Source organism: Moschus berezovskii, chromosome 4, assembly GCF_049115385.1.
Source record: "Moschus berezovskii isolate FMDL1 chromosome 4, NW_MosBer_1.0, whole genome shotgun sequence".
NCBI classification, from domain to species: Eukaryota; Metazoa; Chordata; class Mammalia; order Artiodactyla; family Moschidae; genus Moschus; species Moschus berezovskii.
Window position 1 is genome coordinate 3,888,257 of NC_142463.1, and position 26,115 is coordinate 3,914,371.

The 26,115-nt window shown below is 44.4% G+C and overlaps 1 protein-coding gene across 1 annotated transcript; it reads right to left on the reverse strand.

Annotated features, from left to right (window-relative positions):
• Nucleotides 1-4,590: 4,590 nt before the first annotated feature.
• Nucleotides 4,591-17,424, reverse strand: COPS8 (COP9 signalosome subunit 8). Its single transcript, XM_055402877.2, has 8 exons — nt 17,267-17,424; nt 15,743-15,813; nt 14,592-14,640; nt 13,303-13,435; nt 9,365-9,472; nt 7,232-7,294; nt 6,247-6,294; nt 4,591-5,596 (listed from the first exon to the last, which is right to left on the reverse strand). The coding sequence occupies exons 1-8, from the start codon at nt 17,342-17,344 to the stop codon at nt 5,517-5,519; spliced, it is 630 nt and encodes a 209-aa protein (XP_055258852.1). The 5' UTR covers nt 17,345-17,424; the 3' UTR covers nt 4,591-5,516.
• Nucleotides 17,425-26,115: the final 8,691 nt, after the last annotated feature.

Consider the following 26,115-nt stretch of genomic DNA (forward strand, 5'->3'; position numbering starts at 1 on the left):
CTCCTCCTGCTCTCAATCTTTCCCAGCATCAGGGTCTTTTCAGGTGAGCTGGCTCTTTGCATCAAGTGGCCAAAGTATTGGAGTTTCAGGTTCATCATCAGTCCTTCCAACGAATATTCAGGGTTAATTGCCTTTAAGATTGACTGGTTTGATCTCCTTGCAGTCCAAGGGACTCACAAGAGTCTTCTCTAGCACCATAATTCAAAAGCATCAATTCTCTGGAGCTCAGCCTTCTCTATGGTCCAACTTTCACATCCATACATGACTACTGGAAAAGCCACAGTTTTGACTATATGAACCTTTGTTGGTTAAAGTGGTCTCTGCTTTTTAATACACTGTCTAGGCTTGTCAGAGCTTTCCATCCAAGGAGCAAACATCTTTTAATTTCATGGCTGGAGTCACCGTCCACCACGTACATGTATATATACACCATGTTTATAATTATTTCATTTTCTAAGTTAATTTTTTTAAAAACAAGGATGCTCTCTTCTGTAACTACAGTAGGATCAACAAAATTAGGAAAATTAATGTTGAAACAAAATTGTCTGAGATTTGGGACTTTAACATAAAGGGCCCGACAATAAATATTTTAGCCTTCCCAGGACACAAGTGTCTGTCACAACCGCTCATCTTGCTGTTGTGTGAAAGCAGCCACAGACAGTACACACATGAATGGGCGTGTCTGTGTGCCCATAAAGCTTTATTTCCAACAGCGGTCCACGGCCTGGTCTTGGCTGCAGGCTGCCGTTTGCCAGCCCCTGATGTAACCTGTAGTCTCTTCAGACTTCACCAGCTCTCCAGTCATGTGCTTGGTGATGTCCTTTTACTTATTACAGTGTGGAATCTAGTTGTGTGCCCCTCTGGCTTCTTCCCGGCAGGTTCTCAAACGTTCTTGGTTTTGTATCAGAAAGACACGTCAAAGTGGAAGTCCCCAGTTCCCTTCAGTGGAGGTGCTTCAGGAGGCAAGGACCTGAGGATGCGTGTCCCTGCTCTACCGTGGACAGAGCCGTGTCTCTCAGTGGATGGAACTGGGAGTTAAACTTATGTCCCTGTCTATCCTCGCACACACTGACCACGCACTCATCCACCCGCCCACCCATCTTAGACGCCAGGAGCGTATTGTGCAACGTCTCGAGTTCAGCCCAGCACCTCAGGATTCAGTCTACCGCTTCCTCTGCCAGAACTGTAACTCCTCTAACAGTGGAAAACCTGGATCCCATCATCTACATTTGTTTGTTCAGTCCTAGAATACACAGAAAGTACCTTTACAACTCTTAGACTACTTTTGCAACAAAGAAAACCAACTGGAGTTCAGTGTATGTTTAAAGTTCTTTTTGTCTTGAACCTCTGGACATATCATCTAAACAGTATGTTCAAAATTTATTTGAGTTACATCCCTTACCTTCAGGGAAGTTATTTATTTGAAATACAAGAGTGGGTCACTCCTCCTCCACACCTCCCCCGCCCCACCATCATCATTTATTTCTTCTTTGAATGTGTGAAACGTCTAAATAACTGCAGAAGTCAGAACTGTATAATAGAGAACTGACCCTAACTCCCCATTTCTTCAGCCCTCTCCACCTCAGCCCTTCCCATACCCTGAGAGCAAACAATTCCATTATTCTCTTTGTTTGCTTTCTGCCTACTTCCCACTGATGGGCAAACGTATGTGGATTTTATTTCCTCGTCTCTTACACAAAATACGGCAGACTCTGACATCTTTGTGCACTCTGCCTCTTCCTTTAACGACATATCCTGACAATCACTTCACCTCACTGACTGTTGCTGCTAAGTCACTTCAGTCGTGTCCGACTCTGTGCGACCCCATAGACGGAAGCCCACCAGGCTCCCCTGTCCCTGGGATTCTCCCAGCAAGAACACCGGAGTGGGTTGCCATTTCCCTCTCCAATGTGTGAAAGTGAAAAGTGGAAGTGAACTCACTCAGTCGTGTCCGACCCTTAGCGACCCCACGGACTGCAGCCCACCAGGCTCCTCCATCCATGGGATTTTCTAGGCAAGAGTCCTGGAGAGGCTTGCCAGTGATTGCCCTTTATTAGAGATAGGCAGTACTCCTTCAAACGGATATGCCGCTCCATGCATGTGTGAGCAACCAGGGTCTTTCCAAACACTTTACAAACACAAACAGTGTTGCAATAAATAACCCACTGTGTCAGTGTGTGTATTTATATTGTGGGAGTTGAATCCTCAGGGTGAATTCCTAAAAATTAGTTGCGGGAACAAAAAGCTCATCCATGCATATGCAATCCTTAGCTATTGCCAAATCCCCCTCTGTAAAAACTCCCAACATGAATTCCCACCAGCAATGCATGAGAACCAATTTTCCCAGTTTTGCAGCAGAATGCAATGCTGTAGTTTTTGCCAACTGGATGGGTTAAGTGCAGTGTTCTAATTTGCATCTCTCTTATTATAAAGTTGAACATCTATCCATGTTTAAGAGCCACTTTTAAAATTTTTTGTGAATTGTGTGTTCATATCTTTTGTCATTTTTAAAAATTCCCTCAATTTTTGTATTAGGAATACTACCAGCTGATTATGTTGTAAATATTTTCTCTCAGCTGTCAGACATTGGGTTTATTTTTGGCCATGCAAATGTTTTATTTTTAGTCAAACTGACTGTTCTTTTCTTTGATCAGAATTTTGAGCCATAGGAGCCTTTCCTTTGCCCAGGTGAAAGAGGAATTCATCCACTCTTTCTTCTAGGACTAGTGCGCTTTCATTTTTTGACATCAAGATCCCTGATCTATTCCAACTTTATTCTAAAGGACTTTTGACTTTTCCAGTGGCTAACCAATCTTCCCAGAACCATTTAGTACAAAGCCTACTTTTGCCCCAGTGATCCGAGATGCCACCTTTATCTGGCATTCCTTTGGGTCTATTTCTCATCTCTCTGTTCGGTTCCACTGGGCTGTCTGCTACTCATGCCCCAGTGCCTTGCTGTGTGAGAGAGGCTCTGCACTGTTCAGATATCTGATGGCATAGTGCTCCCCACACTGTGACTGCAGAGGACTCTCAGTTGTCCACTTTTGCTTGACTGGACTTATTTATACATTGAGGATTATATATTCCCATTGACCGTTGAACTTAACAGCTGTAGTAGGAAAACAGTCTCCTAGAGATGTCCATACCCTAACTCCTGGAACCGTGGGAAAGAGAAATTAAGATAGCAGATAAAATGAAGGTGACATGAGTTTGAGCAAGCTCTGGGAGTTGGTGATGGACAGGGAGGCCTGGTGTGCTGCGGTCCATGGGGTTGCAAAGGGTCGGACATGACTGAGCGACTGAACTGAACTGAATCATCCTAATTAAAACCAGATTATCTTTGATTTCCAGGTGGGACCAATGTAACCACGGGGATCCTTCAAAGTGGAAGAGGTGGCAGGAAAGAAGACCTGAGGGGCAGTGTGAAGGACTCAGCCCAACACTGCTGGCCGTGAAGAAGCAGGAAGAGGGCCATGAGCTGGGGAAGCAGGCCCTCTGGGAGCCGCCATGGGCCAACAAAGTGTCCCTCATGGCCTCCGAGCAACGCGGCCCTGCTGAGCTGGCGGTAGCCCAGGAGACCAGCTCTGGTTTCCGAGATGTGGAACCATAAGAGGGTAAACCCTGTGGTTTTAAGCAATCAAGGGCATGGTAATTTGCTACCACAGCAACAGGAAACTGACGCAACCTTTTCCACAAAAAAATCCACCTTTATCTCTAATAAAGCTTCTTGGCTTCAAGTCTCCTTTTTCCAAAACTACTGAAGCTGCACCGGCCTCTTTTCGTGTTTCATCAGTGTATCTTTCCCCCGTTTTAAAATTTAACACAGAAGAGTCAAAGTTCTAAAAGTGTCTCTTTTACGATTTCTTCGACACTTAAAAAATGCCATTTCACTGTCCCCTGGCTTTACTGTTGCTCCTTTGAAGAGAAAGTCCTCCCTCCCCCTACCCTCGTGCTTTAGTATTTTGTTTTCAGTAGTTTTTCTATGATGTCTCCGGGTGTGATTTATTGTATTTATCCTGTGTGGGGTTTTCTGAGCTTCTTGAATCTGTGGCTTGATTTCTTTCATCAGTTTTGGAAAATTCCTGGCCAGCGCTTCAGGTATTACCTTCCTTCTCCATCCTCTCTCGTCCTTGGAGTCCAGCCACTACCTGTTCTCTCTCCGCTGTGCAGCCATGTACCTAACAGTCTTTCCGGCAGGCTACCTTTTCTCCAAGTGCTTCAACCTGAACGGTTTCTGTTACCCTCCAGCTGCAGTTTTACCAACGGTTCACTCTAGTTTATACTAAAGGAACCCTACTACTCCTAGTCTTTCATGATCACTGAAGCCCAGCACAGCAAAACCTTAATTTAAAAGGTATTTAACCATTAACATTTAATGTTAACATTAACATTTACATGTTAACAGCAGCTGAAATAGCCAGTAAAGTATACTTTAAATGAGTGAAAACATGAGTCATGTCACTACCACTATATAGGTCATTTCTGTTTAATTAAGAAATTTGTACTTTAATAGAGACAATGACAAACTAAAGCGCATCCGCAAGGAGACAGCACAGTGAAACCTCTACAAACTACCTTCAGTAAAACAGCTGAAGAATTCAATTAAATATTTATTGAACAAATGCAGAATAAATGAACTAGGGGGTGGATTCAACCTGAAGATACAATACACAACTTCAAATATTCAGAGGGTTGTCACACACAAAAAATGAAAGACTTGTTCAGTATTTCTCCCATGGGCAGAACGTGACCCAAGGGATAAACATAAGCAACCGAATAGGCTGCAGACCAGTTGTACAAAGTGTATCATGTAATAGCTTCTTTCCCCAACAATGCATTCCACACTGATGTCTCCTTTCTTCTGAAAGGAAATATTACAAGTTCATACTTCTCACGAATGTCTTAAATAAGTCGCATTTTCATGGCAAGCCCCCCACCGCCAGCAATGGATACACTCACACTCTCAGAAACGAATCTAAAGCACACTGGGTCACCAGGGGACCGTCCTGTTCCTCAGCTCGGGCTCAGCATCCTGCGTCTGTGGTTCTCAGGGGGGCAGAGGAAGAGAGCGTGCTCTCCAAAGAGCGTGCGAATTACCACCCCAGCAATGCAGACACTGCCTCTGGCGTGTCCTCCTCACACCCCAACACACCTCGGCAATGGTCAACCCACAGTGCAGGCAGGAGGGGGCAGAAAAAACACTTGACAACCACTGCTCTAGAAGAAGCAGGAGGGCTCAATTTTACGAGTCACTGGGAAATATAAACTGACTGCATAATACTGACGGACTCCAAACTGTCAAACATTACAAAATGAGAAATGTTTCAACAACCATTCAGCATGTTTTAAGGACAAAATATATATAATATACTTGATGTTATATATGTATTTTATCATATATATCAGTAAAGTATGTCGAGGTGCTTCATCCATCCAATAAAACTGAAAATAAAATTTTACATTTCTCTACTTGTCAGTATTCAGGCTTCTGAAGGTGGAGCTTGAACTCAGAATGGTCAGTTTTCGAGGAAAGCCACATAATCGGTGAGTCTGGCTAACTGCTGCTCGTTGGGGATGGGTGGGACAGGGGCGGGCTCTGCGCGTTAGAGAGAAACACACTCAGACACCAGGGTCACAAAGCCGTGGTCCCGCCACCGACACCCTCCAGTGCCTTTTACTGACCAAGAAGGAAACTTTCTTAGACTTGCCTTGATCACGGACATTTAAAAAAAAACAAGCCAAGAAGCCTCAACTTCTATGAGTAGTTTTCCCAAACTGGGAATAAAGGCATGTTTGGTTCTGTTGTTACTGAAGTTTCCATGTGAAGGTCAGAAACACTTTTAATAGGCAACACCTCTCCCAAGAGAACACAACTGTTCTTGGAAAGACCCCTCCCCATATGACATTAATTTAATAATCACCCAGTGCTTACCACACAGAATATTGTCAGTGAACAGAAAACCCACAGAGGATCCCTTTTTCAAAAGCTTAGCTCTTACACATTGGCCTGGGGCCAAGTCTGAGTCAGGGCTGGCAAGGGGCTCCATCAGGCCTGCCTGACATGACACCAGGGAGGGGCCCACTGCCTTGAGGGAAGCTACAGAGTGGGCCCCCCGTGCATCCTTGTGACTAGATGGAGTACTATAAATACCACGTCAGGGTTTAACCTCGGTCTACAAGATGAGAGCTAACAAAACAAAAGAGAAAAGTAACGAAACACTTAAACGAGCATATGAACATACATACCTGATAAGGGAATAAACCTGCTAAAGGAAACATCCAGGGCCCCTGCAACTGAAGAAAACGCACAGCCCGGTTACAGAAGCCCGGTCCAAAGCCTTCCCACGGAACAGGGCGTGTCTAATGCAGTGGCACCCCAGTCGCTCACTTCTGAGAGCAGCAGCAGTCACGCTCTGCCTGGCCACACTGGTCTTTCTACTACAGCGGCCTCTCACCACCTAGCCTGGCTGGGCCCTCGGCCGACCCCTCTTCTGCACCTCAAAGGGCCAAGCACATGGCAGTTTGTGCACTTCCTCACCGTGGGGTCAACAAGGTCTGAACAATAGGAATTCAGAGCAGGTGGAATTCTGGGATGGAGCCGATCAAAGCATTTATGCAGATGGTCATGGAGCCCAGCTCTAAAGTCATGGCAGAAGAGGACATTCCTGATAGGCAGCAGGGAGAGTGGCTCATTTCAGAGAGGAGGGCTCAGGGACCAGGAATTCAGACGGAGACAACGAGGGCAGGCCACATTCTTCAGGCCTGAACAGGCCGGACAACTTAATGTTGTGAAAGTAAAGCTGCTCAAAGTCTTGTCTAGGAGAAGAGACTACATGTTTACAGCATGAGCAGAGAAGGGGAATTTCTCAATATTTTAAGTATCATTTTTAAAAGGCAGCAGTTTAGATATTAAAAAAATAAGCAGTGAGAAATGGCCCGATAAATAAAAGGATGAGAGATTAATGCTTAGTAAAAATTAAGTTGTAATAAGGATTATGGAAACACATACATATGGGTTTTTAAAGAACAAAATACATTTAAAAAATTAAAGTATAACCAGATAATCATTAAGATCCTTTCTACCCCAAGTTTCCATCACCCTCTTAACATGAGTTACTTTCATGCTGTTAGCATGGCAGAATTTTGTATTAAATTATTCACAGGCAATGCCTGAAAACCTGCAGTGGTCTCAAGAGTTCAGGCTGCACGGTGGACGAGCAGCTCCACCTACCTGGCTTCTTGGGCATGACCATCCTTGTGGTGGAGTCGGCTTGCCAGCCTTGTTCAAGGATACCTAAATCGTGTATTTAACACAGAAATATATTTTAAAAACAGAATCTCTACTTACAAGATCCACAATATATCAATGACGCTACCTGTACGGGAGTCCAACACGGGTAGATGAACCTGTAACGTGTATTTTCACTACAGTGGTATCCTAGAGACAGCATTCTCATGGGAACTTATTTGGGAAATACCTTTCTGAAACATCCGTGAAAGCCTCATTTTATTCTATCAGGCTGACGTAATCACTAAAGAGTGGTCAGTTTTCTATAATATGCGCATCACGGTATGAAGCAGATCAAACCCTTAGAGAGACATAAGGAAGACTCCTGCGGCACCCTCCAGTCCCGACAGCAGCAGCAGCAAAGATGTCGGTGGAGACACAAACAGCATAGGCGCCACAGAGGCTGGCCAGCAGGTGCTGCGCTGGGCGCGCCGATGGGGATCATGTCATGCAATCACCCAGCGGCTCCGTAAAGCTCATCGTAACTGACAGATGTGGAAAATGAAGCTCAGAGAATCCCAGTAACTTGTCCTAGGTTGCACAGCTAGGGTGGAGAAGTGGACCAGGATCACAGGCAGACAGTCGTTAAGTATGGACTTTGGGATATATTATTTATTATGAATTAATTTTAATATATTTTAATATATAATTATATAAATTATGGATTAATTTCGAAAGAAGAGTCAAAATACATGTCTGTATACGTAAGTAACAGTATGATTTACTCCAGGGACATCTACAACTGTGGTAGGCCTTGGAAATTTATATGGGGTGCTTAATGGAGACCACGTTTGAACTGGAGAATCCAAATGTCCAACACCATAAAACAGTGCCACAAGATACCTGCAGTATTAGTATTCTACAGCAACCTAGCCAGGGGAGGGCAGACTGGTCAGGACCTGAGAAATGAAAACGCAGAAGCACATCTGGAAAGCAGTGGGTGAGAGTGGGGTGGAGACACGTCTAGGTTATTGGGAAGAATGGTGAAGAAAAACTGGGCTGAAAAGGCATACGAGGAGGAGACTGCCTTCATTAAGGAAGGGTGAGACAAGGGTTTCCACATGTCCAGATCCATTAAAACTTACTTTCTTAAAAAACAAACAAACCCTACCTCATGTTGATTTTCAAAGGAAAATATAGAAAGACGCTAATGAAGTTTAAGCTTAGAATTATGACTATAACGTTACCCACTCAGCGTATTTAAGAGCGTATGATGTGCACACCCTGAATTTTCCTCTGTCACACACATTTCCTACCACCTGTAAAAGCTATGATGTAATCGGGGGCTCAGAGGTAGGAATGTCATCAAACACTCGAGGCTACACCTCCAGCCACTGCTTCTTTCCTCCAATGACCTACTGTCCCCTTCCTTTTCCCTCCCTCTATTAGTCAACAGCAGCTCTAATTGTTCCTTCCTGGGCATCAACTTGGAGGGCTCAGCACTGTTTAGTAGAGAGTAGAAGTTGATCAAAGGTCTTAGAGATAAAAGTAGAAAATATTCAGGGGTCAGACTACGGGTGTCATGATAAGAAGTAATTACACAAACAGTAAAGAGGTTCAGTAAGCAAAGAGTTATTATCAGAGTTATCACATGCAACAAGGGCTCATCGCAAAGATGCAGTCAGATTTTCATCTCACAGAAATGGCAATGCATTCCTTCACAAAGCTCCTATTTTAAGACATCTTTAATTGGTGCCCATCTTTGGTAAAAAGCACTTTACAGGTAAACACAAATACGGTATTTCTTGTACACACTCAGAAGTCCAAAAAATTCAATGAATCAAAAAATTTTCTTTAACTAATGTGGTGGCAAAACTTGATGCAGACCCCAAAGTCTACGTACAGTCCCCTCTCACGCCAACTGTGGGACACCTGCACTCTGCGGAATACGAGTGGGCTTGGTCACCAGGTGCTGGCCGCCTGGGGGGTGTGGTGTAAGTCTCCTATCACCTTTCTAAAGAACACACACGACCTACATTCCGAAACGTGTCCTGTCCCAATGGCTTCAGATAAGGGCTTGTGGACCTATGATTTACATTCCATTTTCCTTGAAAGCAGAAAGTAGGCCCCAAATACCTTTCACAGCCTCCTCCACAGGAAGTCCCACAAAGGCTGCGAAATCGTCGGCGATGATGGAGGTATAGGCTTGGGAAACCAGGGCGAAGGCTCGTCTCCGGGTTGCATCTGTCGTGGGAGTGAAGGTTTGGCAGACAGTGAACCAAAAGAGCTGCCAGTTTTGAAACACACAATTAAATTACATCACAGCCCTTCTCCAAATTTGATAAGAAAAACTAGATCAATCTAAAGATTTCTGCATTTACAGGCACAGCTATAGGCACCAAAAACATAAGAAGGGCTCAAATATTGCTGAATCAACACACTAAATCATTCAGTCATGTCTGACTGTGTTCAACCCCATGGACTGTAGCCCACCAGGCTCCTCTGTCCATGGGATTCTCCAGGCAAGAATACTGGAGTGGGTTGCCATGCCCTCCTCCAGGGGATCTTCCAGACCCAGGGAGGAACCTGTGTCCCCTGCAGCTCCCGCACTGGCAAATGGGTTCTTCACCACGGAACAACCAAAGAAAGAAAGTGAAACTGAAAGCTGCTCAATCCTGTCTAACTCTTTGCAACCCCACGGACTATACAGTCCATGGCATTCTCCAGGCCAGAATACTGGAGAGTGTGATCTTTCCGTTCTCCAGGGGATCTTCCCAACCCAGAGATCAAACTCAGGTCTGCCACATTGCAGGTGGATTCTTTACCAGTTGAGCCATAAGGGAAGCTGAACCACCAGGGAACACGCATTTCATACACTTCCTCTGAATGAAAAACATCTCAGGTTTAAAAAAAAAAAAAAATTCAGGTGACAATAAAAATTACAAAGATGGGAAAAAGTCACTATAGCTAGGACCCCAACTCTAGGAAAATTCCATTTGTGTTTGGGATGCATATTTCGAACTCTCTACCCCGCTTGCAAACACTGGACTGAACGGGGCGGGAACTACCTTCTCCCACTCTCGGAGGTCCTTTCTCAGCAGGGCTTCTGACACAGGACCACACCTGGGAGCTGCTGAACACACCTGACAGACAACCGGAGCCCCCTTCCTGACTTTCAAGTCTGCTCTGAACTCCTGACTTGACATCATTCAAGTGCAAATCCCAAGGTGGAGCCCTGAGCCCCACAGGAAGGGGCTGCAAACAACTCCAGCAACAAAACCTCCCTAGAGCCCACACACGGGCTCCCCCAGGCTTCAATTTCCACATTAAGCAATTCAGGAATGAAGCAGAGAAGATAAAGGAATGGCAGAAAAAAGAGCCCAGCTGGCCTGTCTTCAGCCCATCCTTCAGTGACACGAAAGCTCCCCCTGGTGACTTCGACATGCTTAGGAATTCTGGAGTTTACCTTCCACGTTTAATAGGCAAGTGCACACATACAAGACAGCCCTTAACATAAGAAAGCCCGCCCCCAGCCCTGCAGACAAGCCCCGCAGACGCCCTCTGCTTCAAAGCAGCCCGCCGGGTCTGCGTGTAGCTCCTCACCGTGGCGCTCCTGCCACTGGGGTCTGAGCCGCCCTCCTCTCTTCTCTCCCTGGTCTATCTATACACTCCGCGCTGGGCACTGGAGCTCACTGCCACATCCGCCCTCTCTGACCTCACAGCATCACTCACTGACCAGGCAACCTTTCGCCACCCACTGTGTGCATGGCGCCCCTCCCCAGCCCGCCATCCCCGGCTTCTCTATAGGAGGGTTTTCACGGCCTGTGATCCCCCCAGGGGCCCGGCACCTCCAAGGAAGGGTGTGCTGAACACAGGCTTGTGGAAGGCCTCACGGGAACCCAAGTGGGACCGACCCCAGCCTTTGGGCTCTTCTCTTCCTTAGACATTGCTGAGAGTCAATCTTGTTGCTTCCTTTCTCCCTGAGCCTGACTGCCTCCCCAGCTTTCAGTGAGCCATTATTTGCTTCTCTTCCAATTCCCTCCTACCAACTTTCAGCAAATGACCTTAAAGTAACTTCTAACACAGCTGAGAAATAAAGGAGCTTTTTCTATTGAAAACTACAGACATTCAACGGAAAAGAACCCAGAGCAACAATCAAAGAGGAAAATACAAGCGTACACCAACAGCTACATTCATTTGGTAGTTCAGTTCAGTTCAGTTCAGTTGCTCAGTTGTGTCCGACTCTTTGCAACCCCATGAATCACAGCACGCCAGGCCTCCCTGTCCATCACCAACTCCCGGAGTTCACTCAAACTCATGTCTACAGAGTCAGTGATGCCATCCAGCCATCTCATTCTCGGTCATCCCCTTCTCCTCCCACCCCCAACCTTAAGCCTCCCATATTTTAGAAACACTTACTTTCAAGTTCAAGTACTCTGGTCAGATTTTCAGAGTTGAAAAAGGGAACAGAACAAGAAAAGAATGTGAATGAAGGAGAAAAACAGAACCACAGCATCAGCTGGAGGCCGAGACCCTGGGGCTGCTCTTAACCTCTCAGCACAAACGAACCTGACATTTGCATCCTGACCGGGCACCGGTGACCTCAGCAATGAGTGCAGCCTCAGGAGGGCATGCACCAGAATGACCAGCAGGAAGGTGGACTAAGGTGAGCTGGCACCTAGGATCGCTGGCAGTTCTTCACGGGACACAGTCTTGGGGAGACCCTGCTGCTGCTGCTAAGTCACTTCAGTCATGTCCGACTCTGTGTGACCCCATAGACGGAAGCCCACCAGGCTCCCCCAGCTGCCTCTGGACCCCACCTCTGCCCTTAAACCCCAGGGAGGCTGGCCACCCAGACCTCGGCACCTGGGCTCGCATACTGGGTGAATGTGGGTCCAGAGGGCAGGCAATGTACTTCCTCAACCCCCTCTACGTCTTGCTCTGGATCTGAATTTCTCAGGGCGTACGCAATGACGCCAAGGTTATTTCCTGTGCGAATATCCAGTCACCCCTACTGTACCAGGGCAGCCTGTTCTCCTGTTTTGTCACGCACACTGTTCTGCTTTACCACGCCAAGAATGAGGTACACTTTGAGGCACATCTCTTGCCAGAGTGATGAGCATTATTTAAGAATTCCTACTCACTGACTCTCCAGAGCAGGGAAGTGGATAATGAAGGCAGGAATTAACCAGAGAAACAAGGTAACAATATTAATGGTTTTTTTTTTTTCTTCAGTCACTCAGTCGTGTCAACTCTTTGCGACCCCACGAATCACAGCACACCAGGCCTCCCTGTCCATCACCAACTCCCGGAGTTCACTCAAACTCATGTCCATCGAGTCGGTGATGCCATCCATCCATCTCATTCTCTGTCGTCCCCTTCTCCTCCCGTCCCCAATCCCTCCCAACATCAGACTCTTTTCCAGTGAGTCAACTCATCACATGAGGTGGCCAAAGTATTGGAGTTTCAGTTTTAGCATCGGTCCTTTCAATGAACACCCAGGATTAATCTCCTCTAGAATGGACTGGTTGGATCTCCTTAACAACATATAAAAGAGTGGAAGCAAACACTGGGGCTGGGAGAATGGGGAGAGAGGCAGGGGCGAGTTCTATTGTGCTATACTGCATTAGACTTGTAATTTTTTTTTAAAAAGGGTTAAAAAAATGTTTGAGTATCTATGTACTAAATTGATTAGTCATAAATTCAGAAGTGAAAAAATGTCCAGGAAAGGCTGAGGTTCACAGAGTCCATAGCAGTCTCTACTTTCAAATAAGTGGGGTTTAAATCTTATTCCCTTGAACCTACTGGAATATTACAAAATTTCATTTCAGTAGCAAAAATCATCTCTTACTGATAAGCAACTTCAGTCTAGAGTTAAATTAAGAGGCAGCGAGGCCCTCAACTGCTGATACAAACTCAAGTGACATGAAATCAAACCACAATTTTAGCAAATTTAAAAAAGAATTCTGAAAACTTCCCCAATTCACCGAGCAGAGAATACCTATTTTTCAAACACACTGAATTAATCCAACACTTAAGGTCTAGTCTGATTTCTTACACACAGAGGACACTACCTCTGAGAGCTTCCATGATTGGCTGGACGGCCTCAGACCACTGATGAGCGCTGATGGTGCTATAGATCCCAGGGAAGTCCCTCTGCCAGATCCGTTGGCCAACTGACCAGATCCCCCCAAGTTCAGAGTTTGCCTGCAAGAAACAGTACTGCCTTTGAGGACACTCACTCTGCACATATACCAACAACTTAAGCTTAAAACATAATGCAGCGTTTAAGAGCTGTAACTGCTTTGGCCCAATCACTTTCAAAAAGGTTTTTAAACGCTGTGATTACTACTATAGAATTTATTGGCATGTTTTATACGGATTTTTATTAAAAAATTAAGGCACAAGAAAGTAGTCCAAAAATATTTCATATAATTTAGGAATGAGTTATATGAAACACTTTTTTTAACAAATGTTTTATTTACATTTAATATATATAATATATAGAACACTTAACATCGATATATACATGTATATAAAATACATAAACCTAAGGGCAAAAGTAATAGCAAAATGGCTAATAATATAGACTATCAATCTAAGATGTCATAAAATATAGCAGAAGGATAGCATTTCCATTAATAACACTAAAACTATGCATATAATTTATATCTTTATTTTAAGTCAATGACACTGGAGGATCATTCCAAACTTACTTAATAGAATGTGGAAGAAAAAGAGTATAAATACTAATCTGTTCTGCTGCTGAATAACAATAATGAATAAAGGGATTTACGTAAATTCTTGTTAATGTTTTGTGAGCGTACAAGAAACTCACTTCACATTTATGTGAGACACAGTGGATCATCAGAAATCAAAAATTTACTCCTTTCCATCTTGGAAGAAACTATTAAGTGAGTTCATCTACTCTCTCATGAAAAACAAGAAATCTAAAATCCTAGTTACCAAAAAAAAAATCTTAATGCTCTGAATAATTATTATTGTTAGAGTGTTCTTGTAAATAATATTACTTACAAAATAAATAACATTTAGAAAACTGCACAAATCAGTTAAAAAGAAAATAATAAAACAAAACCCAAACTTCTACCTAAACTAACTCGGTTGTTTGTCAGGTAAAGTGACACTTATACAGTATGTTAAGAAACCTGATCAGAAGGAGTTGAGCACAGATTTTTACTCCATCCAAGGGAAATTAAGATTAAAGGAATCTAGATCTATTCTTAAAATTTAAAGGTAGTTTAATAACTTTCGTGAAGCACATGAAAAAGAAAACAGAAACTTTGCTTTTTAAGTGAATGGCATTACTATATTAAAGTAGTAAGATATTCTGAAGAATACTTACAGATTTTATAGCAGGTGGTATTCTTTTCCAAAGATATCTTGCATTGTTCCTAATTTACATCCCCCCAAGAAACAACAAACAATTTAAAAAAATCACCTCAGTACATATTTAAAATTTTAGATCCCACTGCAAACACACAGAAGTATACTTTCAAATTCTCTATATAACACAAAATGAAATTTAGTTTTACATGAATTTCTCCAGGGAAAGTAAGAGTGGTTTTCCAGATAAGACATGAGATATTTTTATCAAACTAACATTCTGCTGTAAAAACAGTAAACTTTTTAATAATTCAGATCTTAAATTGAGGCAATAATGTAAAGACTTACACAGAACTGTCTAAACCATTCATATATAAACAAATTCATATACTTTCAAAGTCATAGCATTCCTAACAATATGCATAGTACACAATGCTTTTCTCCTTATCATGAACCCTCCTCCTACAAGTGAGCATACAGGCACCAAAACGTGAAGGCAACTTTTTCTTTTTTTAAAGAATCTGGAAGCCTGAATAACAAGAAGCATATGACGAAGCATTATAAAACAGGAAACATAATATGTATGCTACATCAGTAATGAAAACCTCAGTTTAGTTTAAAAGGTACAAAATGAAAAGGTTTAGAAGAATTTAAAGCAAAATGTAACAGTAACCATCAGTGGGATGCAGCACTACAAGGGACTCTTTTTGCACAATTATACTTTCCCACTTTTCTTCAATGAACATGAATTAGGAATAATTAAAAAACAAAACCTTTCAAGAAATGTTATATATTGATAACAAATTCCTTTGGCTTTCTCAACTTTCCCTTTTAGTTTATCTTAGTCTACTGATTACATGTGAAGTTAAATAAACAGAGGTCATAAAAGATATAGGTTTTATAACCAGAGGAAAAGAAAAGATCAATAGATTTAAAGGAATTTATTGACACTGCAGTTTCTCATAATAAATTGGAATGTTTCTTAGAAGGCATATATAAAACAGGTGTATTTTAAAACAACTCGGCCTAATCACAATTTCTTAAGTCATGATTCAATATATGAAATAAGTGGCACAGCCCCTTGGACCTATGTTTCAGTGATACTACTTCAATGTAAGAATAATTTCCTGAGGAAGATGCTTCTCTTAGCTTTAGGTAGAAGGTACTTACATGTCATTATGGAGTAGATACAAAGCTAGAAGCTGACCATACACTGGGGGTGTAGCAATTCCTCCTGGAGCCTATAAGGCCAAAAAAATCAAAGAGAAATAAACCTTATTTATTCTTTTACATTTTAAAAAGTATTTTCCTAACTCACCTAAAGAGTAAGCATATTTTACAGCAGTTGTTATTACAGATGGAGAAACAGTGTAGGGAAGCATCATACACTAAAACCCAGAGGGTTAAGTTTAGATCTTTCATCAGCTGTGATTTCTCTGTCTGGGCCTCTGTGTATTCATACACACAAGAATATTTAAATGCGATCCCTTTCCCAATTCTCAAATTCTTACTTTGTTGTACTACTATAAGAAATGTCTCCAACGGAGTCCTAAAGCAATATGATTAATTCTGCCCACTATAACAAATACACTGAATATCTAAGTAAACACATAATAAAGAGAAAAACATCAGCTGAGTTACAAAAACATTCTTCTCCTCACTCAATTTCGGTTCATTCAGAAGACATATATAAAGTGTCTACCGGAGAGCGGCTGCTTCTGGCAGCTGTCTCCTTTGGTTAATTAACTTTTTATATCAAAGTTATAAATGCCGTTAAGTGCCTTTCTACGAAAAAACCTTATTACTTTAGTAGTTGCATGATACAATGTTCACCTGTCCTTCTGTAGACAAGGGGCTAGTAGCTCAGACTAGTAAAGAATCTGCCTACGATGCGGGAGAAAGACCAGGTTTCGATCCCTGGGTCGGGAAGATCCCCTGGAGGAGGGCATGGCAACCTACTCCAGTATTTTTCCCAGAGAATTTCATGGACAGAGGAGCCTGGGGACTCCTGGAATCGCAAAAGAGTCGGACACAACTGAGCGACACACACACACACATACACACAGGCGCGGAAGAATCGGACACGACTGAGCGACACACAACACACATACATACGACACACACACACACGAGTCGGACATGATTGACCGACACACAGACACACACGCAAAAGAGTCGGACACAACTGAGCCACAGACACACACAACACAAAAGACTCGGATATGACTGAGTGACACACAATACACACACACGAGTCGGACACGACTGAGCGACACACACGACAACGGCAAGCTTCCGTGCTACCGTGAGACTAAGGGCTTTCTGAGTCCAGCAAAGGTTCCAGCGGCCACACCGCCGTCTGTGCCTGGCCCCGCGCTGCTGTCTTAATACACCCGCATTTCTGCACCGCTGCCCACGCGCAGAGGAAGGGCGTTGAGTCCAGCACAGACGCGTGTGGGGGTGCGAGGGGCAAACACGCACAGTGGTTCCGGGCTCACTAGCTGAACACACACAGCGAAAGGCTCCCGGCGAGTCTGGGGCCCCAGGCCCGGGCGCTCAGCCCGGCCCCCGAGGTTCTCAGGCCAGCTCCCGCGCCCTCCCGGCGCCGGCCCCGAGCCCCGCGGGCCCCAGGCCCCGTTACCCCCGAGACCGAGGCCGCCCGAGGCCTCGCGACCCCGCCGGGCGGACGGCTACCTCGAGCTCCTGGTTCTCGCACTGGTCCAGCAACTTTCTGAAACTAAAGGAACTTTCCGCCATCACCGCCACTGGCATTTTCCCGGCCGGTGCCGCCGCCGCGCCTCCTCGTAGAACCGGGCCCCTCTCAGTCCCTCGGGGCGTCGCGCCCGCGATGACGTAAAAGGCGAGGGCGCCGCCGAGCGCCCCTGCGCAAGCGCCTCGTTGGTTCCGCTCCGTCATCAGACGTCGCTGCGACGGGGGCGGGGGTCGCCGCCGCTCTGGCCGGCGCTCTCGGTGCCCTGGAGGACTGACCGGGCTTCTGGGAGGCCGCTGTCCCAGCACTCGGCAAAGGCTGGGCCGGAGGAGTTCTGTGCAAGTTGAACACTTTTGCTATGGTTTTTCCCAGTGGTTGTGTATGGATCTGAGAGTTGGACTGTAAAGAAAGCTGATTGCCGAAGATTGATGCTTTTGAACTGTGGTGTTGGAGAAGATTTTTGAGAGTCCCTTGGACTGCAAGGAGATCCAACCGGTCCATCCTAAAGGAAATTAGTCCTGAATATTCATTGGCAGGACTGATGCTGAAGCTGAAACTCCAATACTTTGGCCACCTGATGCGAAGAGCTGAGTCAGTGGTAAAGACCCTGGTGCTGGGAAAGATCAGAGGCAGGAGGAGAAGGGGACGACCGAGGACTCGTCGGATGGCATCACTGACTCCGTGGACTTGAGTTTGGGTAAACTCCGGGAGTTGGTGATGGACAGGGAGGCCTGGCGTGCTGCAGTCCATGGGGTCGCAAAGAGTCGGAAACGACTGAGCGACGGAGCTGAACTGAACTGAAGACTTTTCAAAGTCTTTACTTTGAGACCTTGCAAATTTAAAGGTTTAAAACTAGCTTTTGATTCCGCCTACACCTGCTCCTTCAGCAGCCCTCCCACAGCAGTGAAGGCACTGTACTTCTCCCCGCTGGGCTCCCTTCCTGCAGGCCCCCGCGTTTTTGCCTCCAGGTGGAGCTTCTCTGGCTTGGACCTTTGAACAGAAAGCTGCAGTATTCTCTGGACTTCCAATCGTGCTGCCCTCCCTACACAACCACTGCAGCCGAAATGAGATTTTCAGAAACAGGATCAGATCTCGTTATTCTTCTGAAAATGATAAAAATAACAGTAAATCCCTAAACTCCACTGTTTGACTTTGCTTGTGTCAGCCTAAAAAATAGCCGCAACTTAAAAAGTTGAGAGTTGTGTTTTCAAGTAGCCCTAACAGAACTGCTCTAAATAGCAGGGCAGGGAGGAATGAAGTTATACAGAAGTCTTACAACAAAGGGTAGGTGTTCTGAACATCAAAAGATTCAGTTCAGTTCAGTCCTGTTCGACTCTTTGGGACCCCATGGACTGCAGCACACCAGGCTTCCCTGTGTGTCATCAACTCCTAGAGCTTGCTCAAACTCATGTCCATTGAGTCAGTGATGCCATCCAACCATTGCATCCTCTGTCATCCCCTTCTCCTCCTGCCTTTGATCTTTCCCAGCATCAGGGTGTTTTCAAATGAGTCAGTTCTTCGCATCAGGTGGCCAAAGTATTGGAGCTTCAGTTTCAGCGTCCATCCTCCCAATGAATATTCAGGACTGATCTCCTTTAGGATGGACTTCTTTTGTCTCCCTGCAGTCCAAGGGACTCTCAAGAGACTTCTCCAACACCACAGTTCAAAAGCATCAATTCTTTAGTGCTCAGCTTTCTTTATGGTCCAACTCTCATATCCATACATGACTACTGGAAAAACCGTAGCTTTAACTAGATGGTCATTTGTCTGTAAAGTAACGTCTCTGCTGTTTAATATGCTGTCTAGGTTGGTCATAACTTTTCTTCCAAGGAGTAAGCATCTTTTAATTTCATGGCTACAGTCACCATCTGCAGTGATTTTGGAGCCCAAGAAAATAAAGTCTCTCACTATTTCCACTGTTTCCCCATCTATTTCCATGAAATGATGTGCCCGCATGCCATGATCTTAGTTTTTTGAGTGCTGGGTTTCAAGCCAACTTTTTCACTCTCCTCTTTCACTTTCATCAAGAGGCTCTTCAGTTCCTCTTTGCTTTCTGCCAAAAGGGTGCTATCATCTGCATATCTGAGGTTATTGATATTTCTCCCAGAAATCATGATTCCAGCTTCTGCTTTATCCACCCTGGCATTTCAAATGATGTACTCTGAAAATAAGTTAAATAAGCAAGGTGATAATATACAGCCTTGACATACTCCTTTCCCAATTTGGAACCAATATATCCTTCCATATCCAGTTCCAGCTCTTCCTTCTTGACCTTCATACAGATTTCTCAGGAGGCAGGTAAGGTGGTCTGGTATTCCAATCTCTTGAAGAATTTCCCACAGTTTGTTGTGATCCACACAGTCAAAGGCTTTGGCATAGTCAATAAAGCAGAAGTAGATGTTTTTCTGGAACTCTCTTGCTTTTTCCATGATCCAGCGGATGTTGGCAATTTGATCTCTGGGTCCTCGGCCTTTTCTAAAACCTGCTTGAACATCTGGAAGTTCATGGTTCATGTACTGTTGAAGCCTCACTTGGAGAATTTTGAGCATTACTTTGCTGGTTTGTGAGGTAAGTGTAATTGTACACTAGTTCAAACATTCTTTGGCATAGCCTTTCTTTGGGATTGGAATGAAAACTGATCTTTTCCAGTCCTGTGGCTACTGCTGAGTTTTCCAAATTTGCTGGCCTATTGAGTGCAGCACTTTAATAGCATCATCTTTTAGGACTTGAAATAGCTCAGCTGGAATTGCATCACCTCCACTAACTTTGTTCGTAGTGATGCTTTCTAAGGCCCACTTGGCTTCACATTCCAAGATGTCTGGCTCTAGGTCAGTGATCACACCATCGTGGTTATCTGGGTCGTGAAGATCTTTTTTGTGTAGTTCTTCTGTGTATTCTTGCCACCTCTTCTTAATATCTTCTGCTTCTGTTAGGTCCATACCATTTCTGTCCTTTATCGAGCCCATCTTTGCATGAAATGTTCCCTTGGTATCTCTAATTTTCTTGAAGAGATCTCTAGTCTTTCCCATTCTATTGTTTCCCTCTATTTCTTTGCATCGATCACTGAGGAAGGCTTTCTTGTCATTGTTTAAAGAAAGCCAGATATCTCAAATTAAGGAACTTAGTGCTGTTCTGTGTACAAGAAGATGCAAGAGTCTGGGCTCGCTGAAGTCATTCCTTCACATGCAACTGAGCTCTCTGGGCCCATATTCCTGTGTGTTTAAAGAAGAGAAGCGAAAAGCAAAGGAGAAAAGGAAAGATATAAACATCTGAATGCAGAATTCCAAAGAATAGCAAGGAGAGATAAGAAAGCCTTCCTCAGCGATCAATGCAAAGAAATAGAGAAAAACAACAGAATAGGAAAAACAAGAGATCTCTTCAAGAAAATTAGAGATTCCAAGGGAACATTTCATGCAAAGATGGGCTCTATAAAGGACAGAAATGGTATGGACCTAACAGAAGCAGAAGATATTAAGAAGAGGTGGCAAGAATACACAGAAGAACTGTACAAAAAAGATCTTCATGACCAAGATAGTCACGATAACGTGATCACTGACCTAGAGCCAGACATCTTGGAATGTGAAGTCAAGTGGGCCTTAGAAAGCATCACTACGAACAAAGCTAGTGGAGGTGATGGAATTCCAGTTGAGCTATTTCAAATCTTGAAAGATGATGCTGTGAAAGTGCTGCACTCAATAGGCCAGCAAATTTGGAAAACTCAGCAGTGGCCACAGGACTGGAAAAGGTCAGTCTTCATTCCAATCCCAAAGAAAGGCAATGCCAAAGAATGCTCAAACTACCGCACAATTGCACTCATCTCACATGCTAGTAAAGTCATGCTCAAAATTCTCCAAGCCAGGCTTCAGCAATATGTGAACCGTGAACTCCCAGATGTTCAAGCAGGTTTTAGAAAAGGCAGAGGCACCAGAGATCAAATTGCCAACATCAGCTGGATCATGGAGAAAGCAAGAGAGTTCCAGAAGAGCATCTATTTCTGCTTCATTGACTATGCCAAAGCCTTTGACTGTGTGGATCACAATAAACTGTGGAAAATTCTGAAAGAGGTGGGAATCCCAGACCACCTGACCTGCCTCTTGAGAAACCTGTATGCAGGTTAGGAAGCAATAGTCAGAACTGTACATGGAACAACAGACTGGTTCCAAATAGGAAAAGGAGTGTGTCAAGGCTGTATCTTGTCACTCTGCTTATTTAACTTATATGCAGAGTACATCATGAGGAACGCTGGGCTGGAAGAAGCACAAGCTGGAATCAAGATTGCTGGGAGAAATATCAATAATCTCAGATATGCAGATGACACCACCCTTATGGCAGAAAGTGAAGAGGAACTAAAAAGCCTCTTGATGAAAGTGAAAGAGGAGAGTGAAAAGGTTGGCTTGAAGCTCAACATTCAGAAAACAAAGATCATGGCATCTGGTCCCATCACTTCATGGGAAATAGATGGAAAAACAGTGGGAACAGTGTCAGACTTTATTTTGGGGGGCTCCAAAATCACTGCAGATGCTGATTGCAGCCATGAAATAAAAGACACTTACTCCTTTGGAAGGAAAGTTATGAACAACCTTGATAGTATATTAAAAAGCAGAGACATTACTTTGCCAACAAAGGTCCGTCTAGTCAAGGCTATGGTTTTTCCCGTGGTCACGTATGGATGTGAGAGTTGGACTGTGAAGAAAGCTGATCGCCGAAGAATCGATGCTTTTGAACTGTGGCACTGGAGAAGACTCTTGAGAGTCCCTTGTACCGCAAGGAGATCCAACCAGTCCATTCTAAGGGAGATCGATCCTGGGTGTTCATTGGAAGGACTGGTGCTAAAGCTGAAACTGCAATACTTTGGCCACCTCATGCGATGAGTTTACTCACTGGAAAAGACTCTGATGCTGGGAAAGGTTGGGGGCGGGAGGAGAAGGGGACGACAGAGAATGAGATGGCTGGATGGCATCACCGACTCGATGGACATGAGTCTGAGTGAACTCCGGGAGTTGGTGATGGACAGGGAGGCCTGGCGTGCTGTGATTCATGGGGTCGGGGAGAGTCGGACACGACTGAGCGACTGAACTGAACTGAACTCACTTTCTGAGTTCCTCCGTGCTCACTGTAGGGAGTGGCTGCAATCTGAAGGCTGCCAAATGGGCAGGTATTGTTCTCCAAACTGCGTGCCCTCAGGGCTCAGAAATTCACGTTTGGAGGGCTGGAATCCCTGAAGACTGACATCCTTGCTGACTGATACGGCAGGCAGTGCTCCATTTCTGGCAGGGTTTCAGAGTCTAATTCCTGGACGCCTTCTGATTGCTTTGGCCATCCTTGTCCTCCTAGTTCTCTGCACAGTACTTTTCACTGTGTGTGCTCAGGACTGTATGACTCTCTGCGGCCCAATGGACTGCAGCCCACCAGGCTCCACCATCCAAGGGGTTCTCCAGGCAAGAATACTGGAGTGGGTTTCCATTTCCTCCTCCAGGGGATCTCCCTGGACCAGGGAGTGAACCCCTGTCTTTTGCATCTCCTGCATTGGCAGGCGGATTCTTTACCGCTGAGCCACCAAGGAAGCCCTACTTGTTGCTAGTGAAGTTACTTTGTGCCTTATTTAGTTACATCTTTGTTTTGCTGCCCTTGGCTAAACCACCAGGGAAGTGGCTTCCATTTATCCTTTGCTGCAGCGTTGGCCACACTATTTGTGTTCCCAGAGCAAATTGAGAACACTGGTCCCTTGTTAAAGAAACAGGAAAGTATCATTAAAACCAATAGAATCTTTATAAAACTTTTCGCTTTATTCACCATGTCTTTAAATTTTCAGAGCATTTTAAAACCAAATATAAAAAAAACTCAGATTTGCAGATGACACCACCCTTATGGCAGAAAGAGAAGAGGAACTAAAAAGCCTCTTGATGAAAGTGAAAGAGGAGAGTGAAAAGGTTGGCTTGAAGCTCAACATTCAGAAAACAAAGATCATGGCATCTGGTCCCATCACTTCATGGGAAATAGATGGGGAAACAGTGGAAACAATGTCAGACTTTATTTTTTTGGGCTCCCAAATCACTGTGGATGCTGATTGCAGCCATGAAATTAAAAGACACTTACTCCTTGGAAGGCAAGTTATGACCAACCTAGTCAGAATATTAAAAAGCAGAGACATTACTTTGCCAACAAAGGTCCGTCTAGTCAAGGCTATGGTTTTTCCCGTGGCCATGTATGGATGTGAGAATTGGACTGTGAAGAAAGCTTATCGCCGAAGAATTGATGCTTTTGAACTGTGGTGCTGCAGAAGACTCTTGAGAGTCCCTTGGACTGCAGGGAGATCCAGCCAGACTAAAGGAGATCAATCCTGGGCGTTCATTGGAAGGACTGGTGCTAAAGCTGAAACTCCAATCCTTTGGCCACCTCATGCGACGAGTTGATTCACTGGAAAAGACTCTGATGCTGGGAGGGATTGGGGGCGGGAGGAGATGGGGACGACAGAGAATGAGATGGCTGGATGGCATCAGTGACTCGATGGACATGAGTTTGAGTGAACTCTGGGAGTTGGTGATGGACAGGGAGGCCTGGCGTGCCGTGATTCATGGGGTCGCAAAGAGTCGGACATGACTGAGCGACTGAACTGAACTGAACTGAAGAAAAAGTGACATTTTAAATTATTAGAATGAATTTTACCATCCAGTTTTATGTGAAGCCAACTGTATTTCACTTGATTGTTCATTGAAGTATAGTTGACTTACAGTGCTGTGTTAGTTTCTGGTTTACAGCAAAGTGATTCAGTTGTATATATGTGTCTATGTGTTCTTCGTCATTATCGTCTTCCATTTTTCCATATTCTTTTCCATTATGGTTTGTTACTGAATATTGTTGCTGTTCAGTCCCTAAGCTGTGTCCAGCTCTTTGTGACTCCATGAACCACAGCACGCCAGGCCCCCCTGTCCATCACCAACTCCTGGAGTTTGCTCAAACTCATGTCCATTGAGTCAGCGATGCCATCCAACCATCTCATCCTGTCACCCACTTCTCCTCCTGCCCTCAATCTTTCCCAGCATCAGGGTCTTTTCCAAAGAGTCTGCTCTTTGCATCAGGTGGCCAAGGAATTGGAGCTTCAGCTTCAGCATCAGTCCTCCCAGTGAATATTCAGGGTTGATTTCCTTTAGGATTGTCTGGTTTGATCTCCGTGCTGTCCAGTCACTCTCAAGAGTTTTCCCCAGCAGCACAATATAAAACCACCGACTTTTTAGTGCTCAGTCTTCTTTATGGTCCAACTCTCATATCCATACATGACTACTGGAAAAACCATAGCTTTGACTAGATGGACCTTTGCTGGCAAAGTGATGTCTCTACTTTTTATTACAGGATATTGACAATAATCCCTGTGCTATACAGTAGGATCTTATTTATCCAATGTATATAGAATAGCTTGCATCTGCTAATCCAAATTCCCAATCCATCCATTGCAAAGTCAGTTTTAAATGCAAATAAAACTGCATGAAACTCATTTGTGGAATTACAGAAATAAAAAGTCACATTTTGTATTTGATAGCTCATGTATGTATATGTACTTTGTCCTTATCAGAACCACGGAAATGCTTCACAAAACGAACTTCACAGCGTTTACTGCACTTTGGTTTTTGCAGAAGCCCTGCTAGTACTGCCTACCTTAGTTAGGCTTGCCGATGCGTAAGGAAGGGCTGAAAGCAAAAGGAGCTGTGGGCTGCCCCATCTGTCCGTTCACCGTCACGTTACTGCTTTCTGTGGCATCACACGGGGAAGTACACGAGTGAGAAAGCACATGATCCAGTCCTTGGTTGTCCGTGTTTCTTAGGATGCCACTCTACATTATGCCTGGGAAGCCAGTTCAGGTTCTAAGGGAAATGCGGCCTTTCAGGGCTGTCAGCACCCAGCATGCTCAACGGTAGACACAACACACTTGCCTTGTGCTTACAGTGGGTCTTGCTGAATTCCCACCGCCGAGGGCTCACTGGGAATTGCCTATCCACGGAATACTTTAGGCACTCTTTGGAGTGGCAGAGAACAAACACACTGAAATATACCTCTGTGCTCATGTGTCCATTGTCCCTGTGAATCTCATTTACCAAACACAAGCTGGAAGATAGAATTCTAGGGATTCCAAGACAGTGATGGCTTCACTGATTACTTTTGCAGAATCAACACTGTTTCCATGTGGAAATGATTGTGTTTAGTAAGGCTTTGGAGGGAATAGACAGATAAAAAATGACTACAAAAGCCCCTCACAGAATTGCCAACCTTGAATAGGAAGAAAGTATCAAACAGCTGGTGTAACTAAAGTTTCTTGAAGGAATAAAGCAACAAAATTTCATTAATCATGTAAACAGAGAAGGGAGGAGAGATTATTCTGAGGTCATTCATTAAAGTTTGAGGAGCAGGATTTTCAATTTTCAACCTGTGATAATATCTCCCAACCTATTTCTGGCTAAAAAAAAAGAAGAGTTAGTGGAAAATAGCTAGTTCAGAACTCCAGCATCTCAGCCGGCTCCAGCAATTCAATCGCTTAAAGGGAAAACTATGATTTTAAAGCTTTGGCATTTACTTTAAAAGGCGAAGACAACACACGATTTTTGGATGACCAGAAAATCGCAGTGAAGCTTTGGAAATACGATTACTGGTTAGAGGTAGAGTTTGGGGTGTCTTTCAGAGGACCAAACGGTTCCTTAGCAGACACGCACAGGGGTCTGGGAACGGGAGGCCTGGAGCTACAGAGAGGAGAAGAGAGTCTTGGGAGAGGAAGAGGGGGCTGTGGGTATCGGGTGAATGAAAAAACCGGGGCCTAAGGTGAGACTTGGGCTTCACCCAGAGA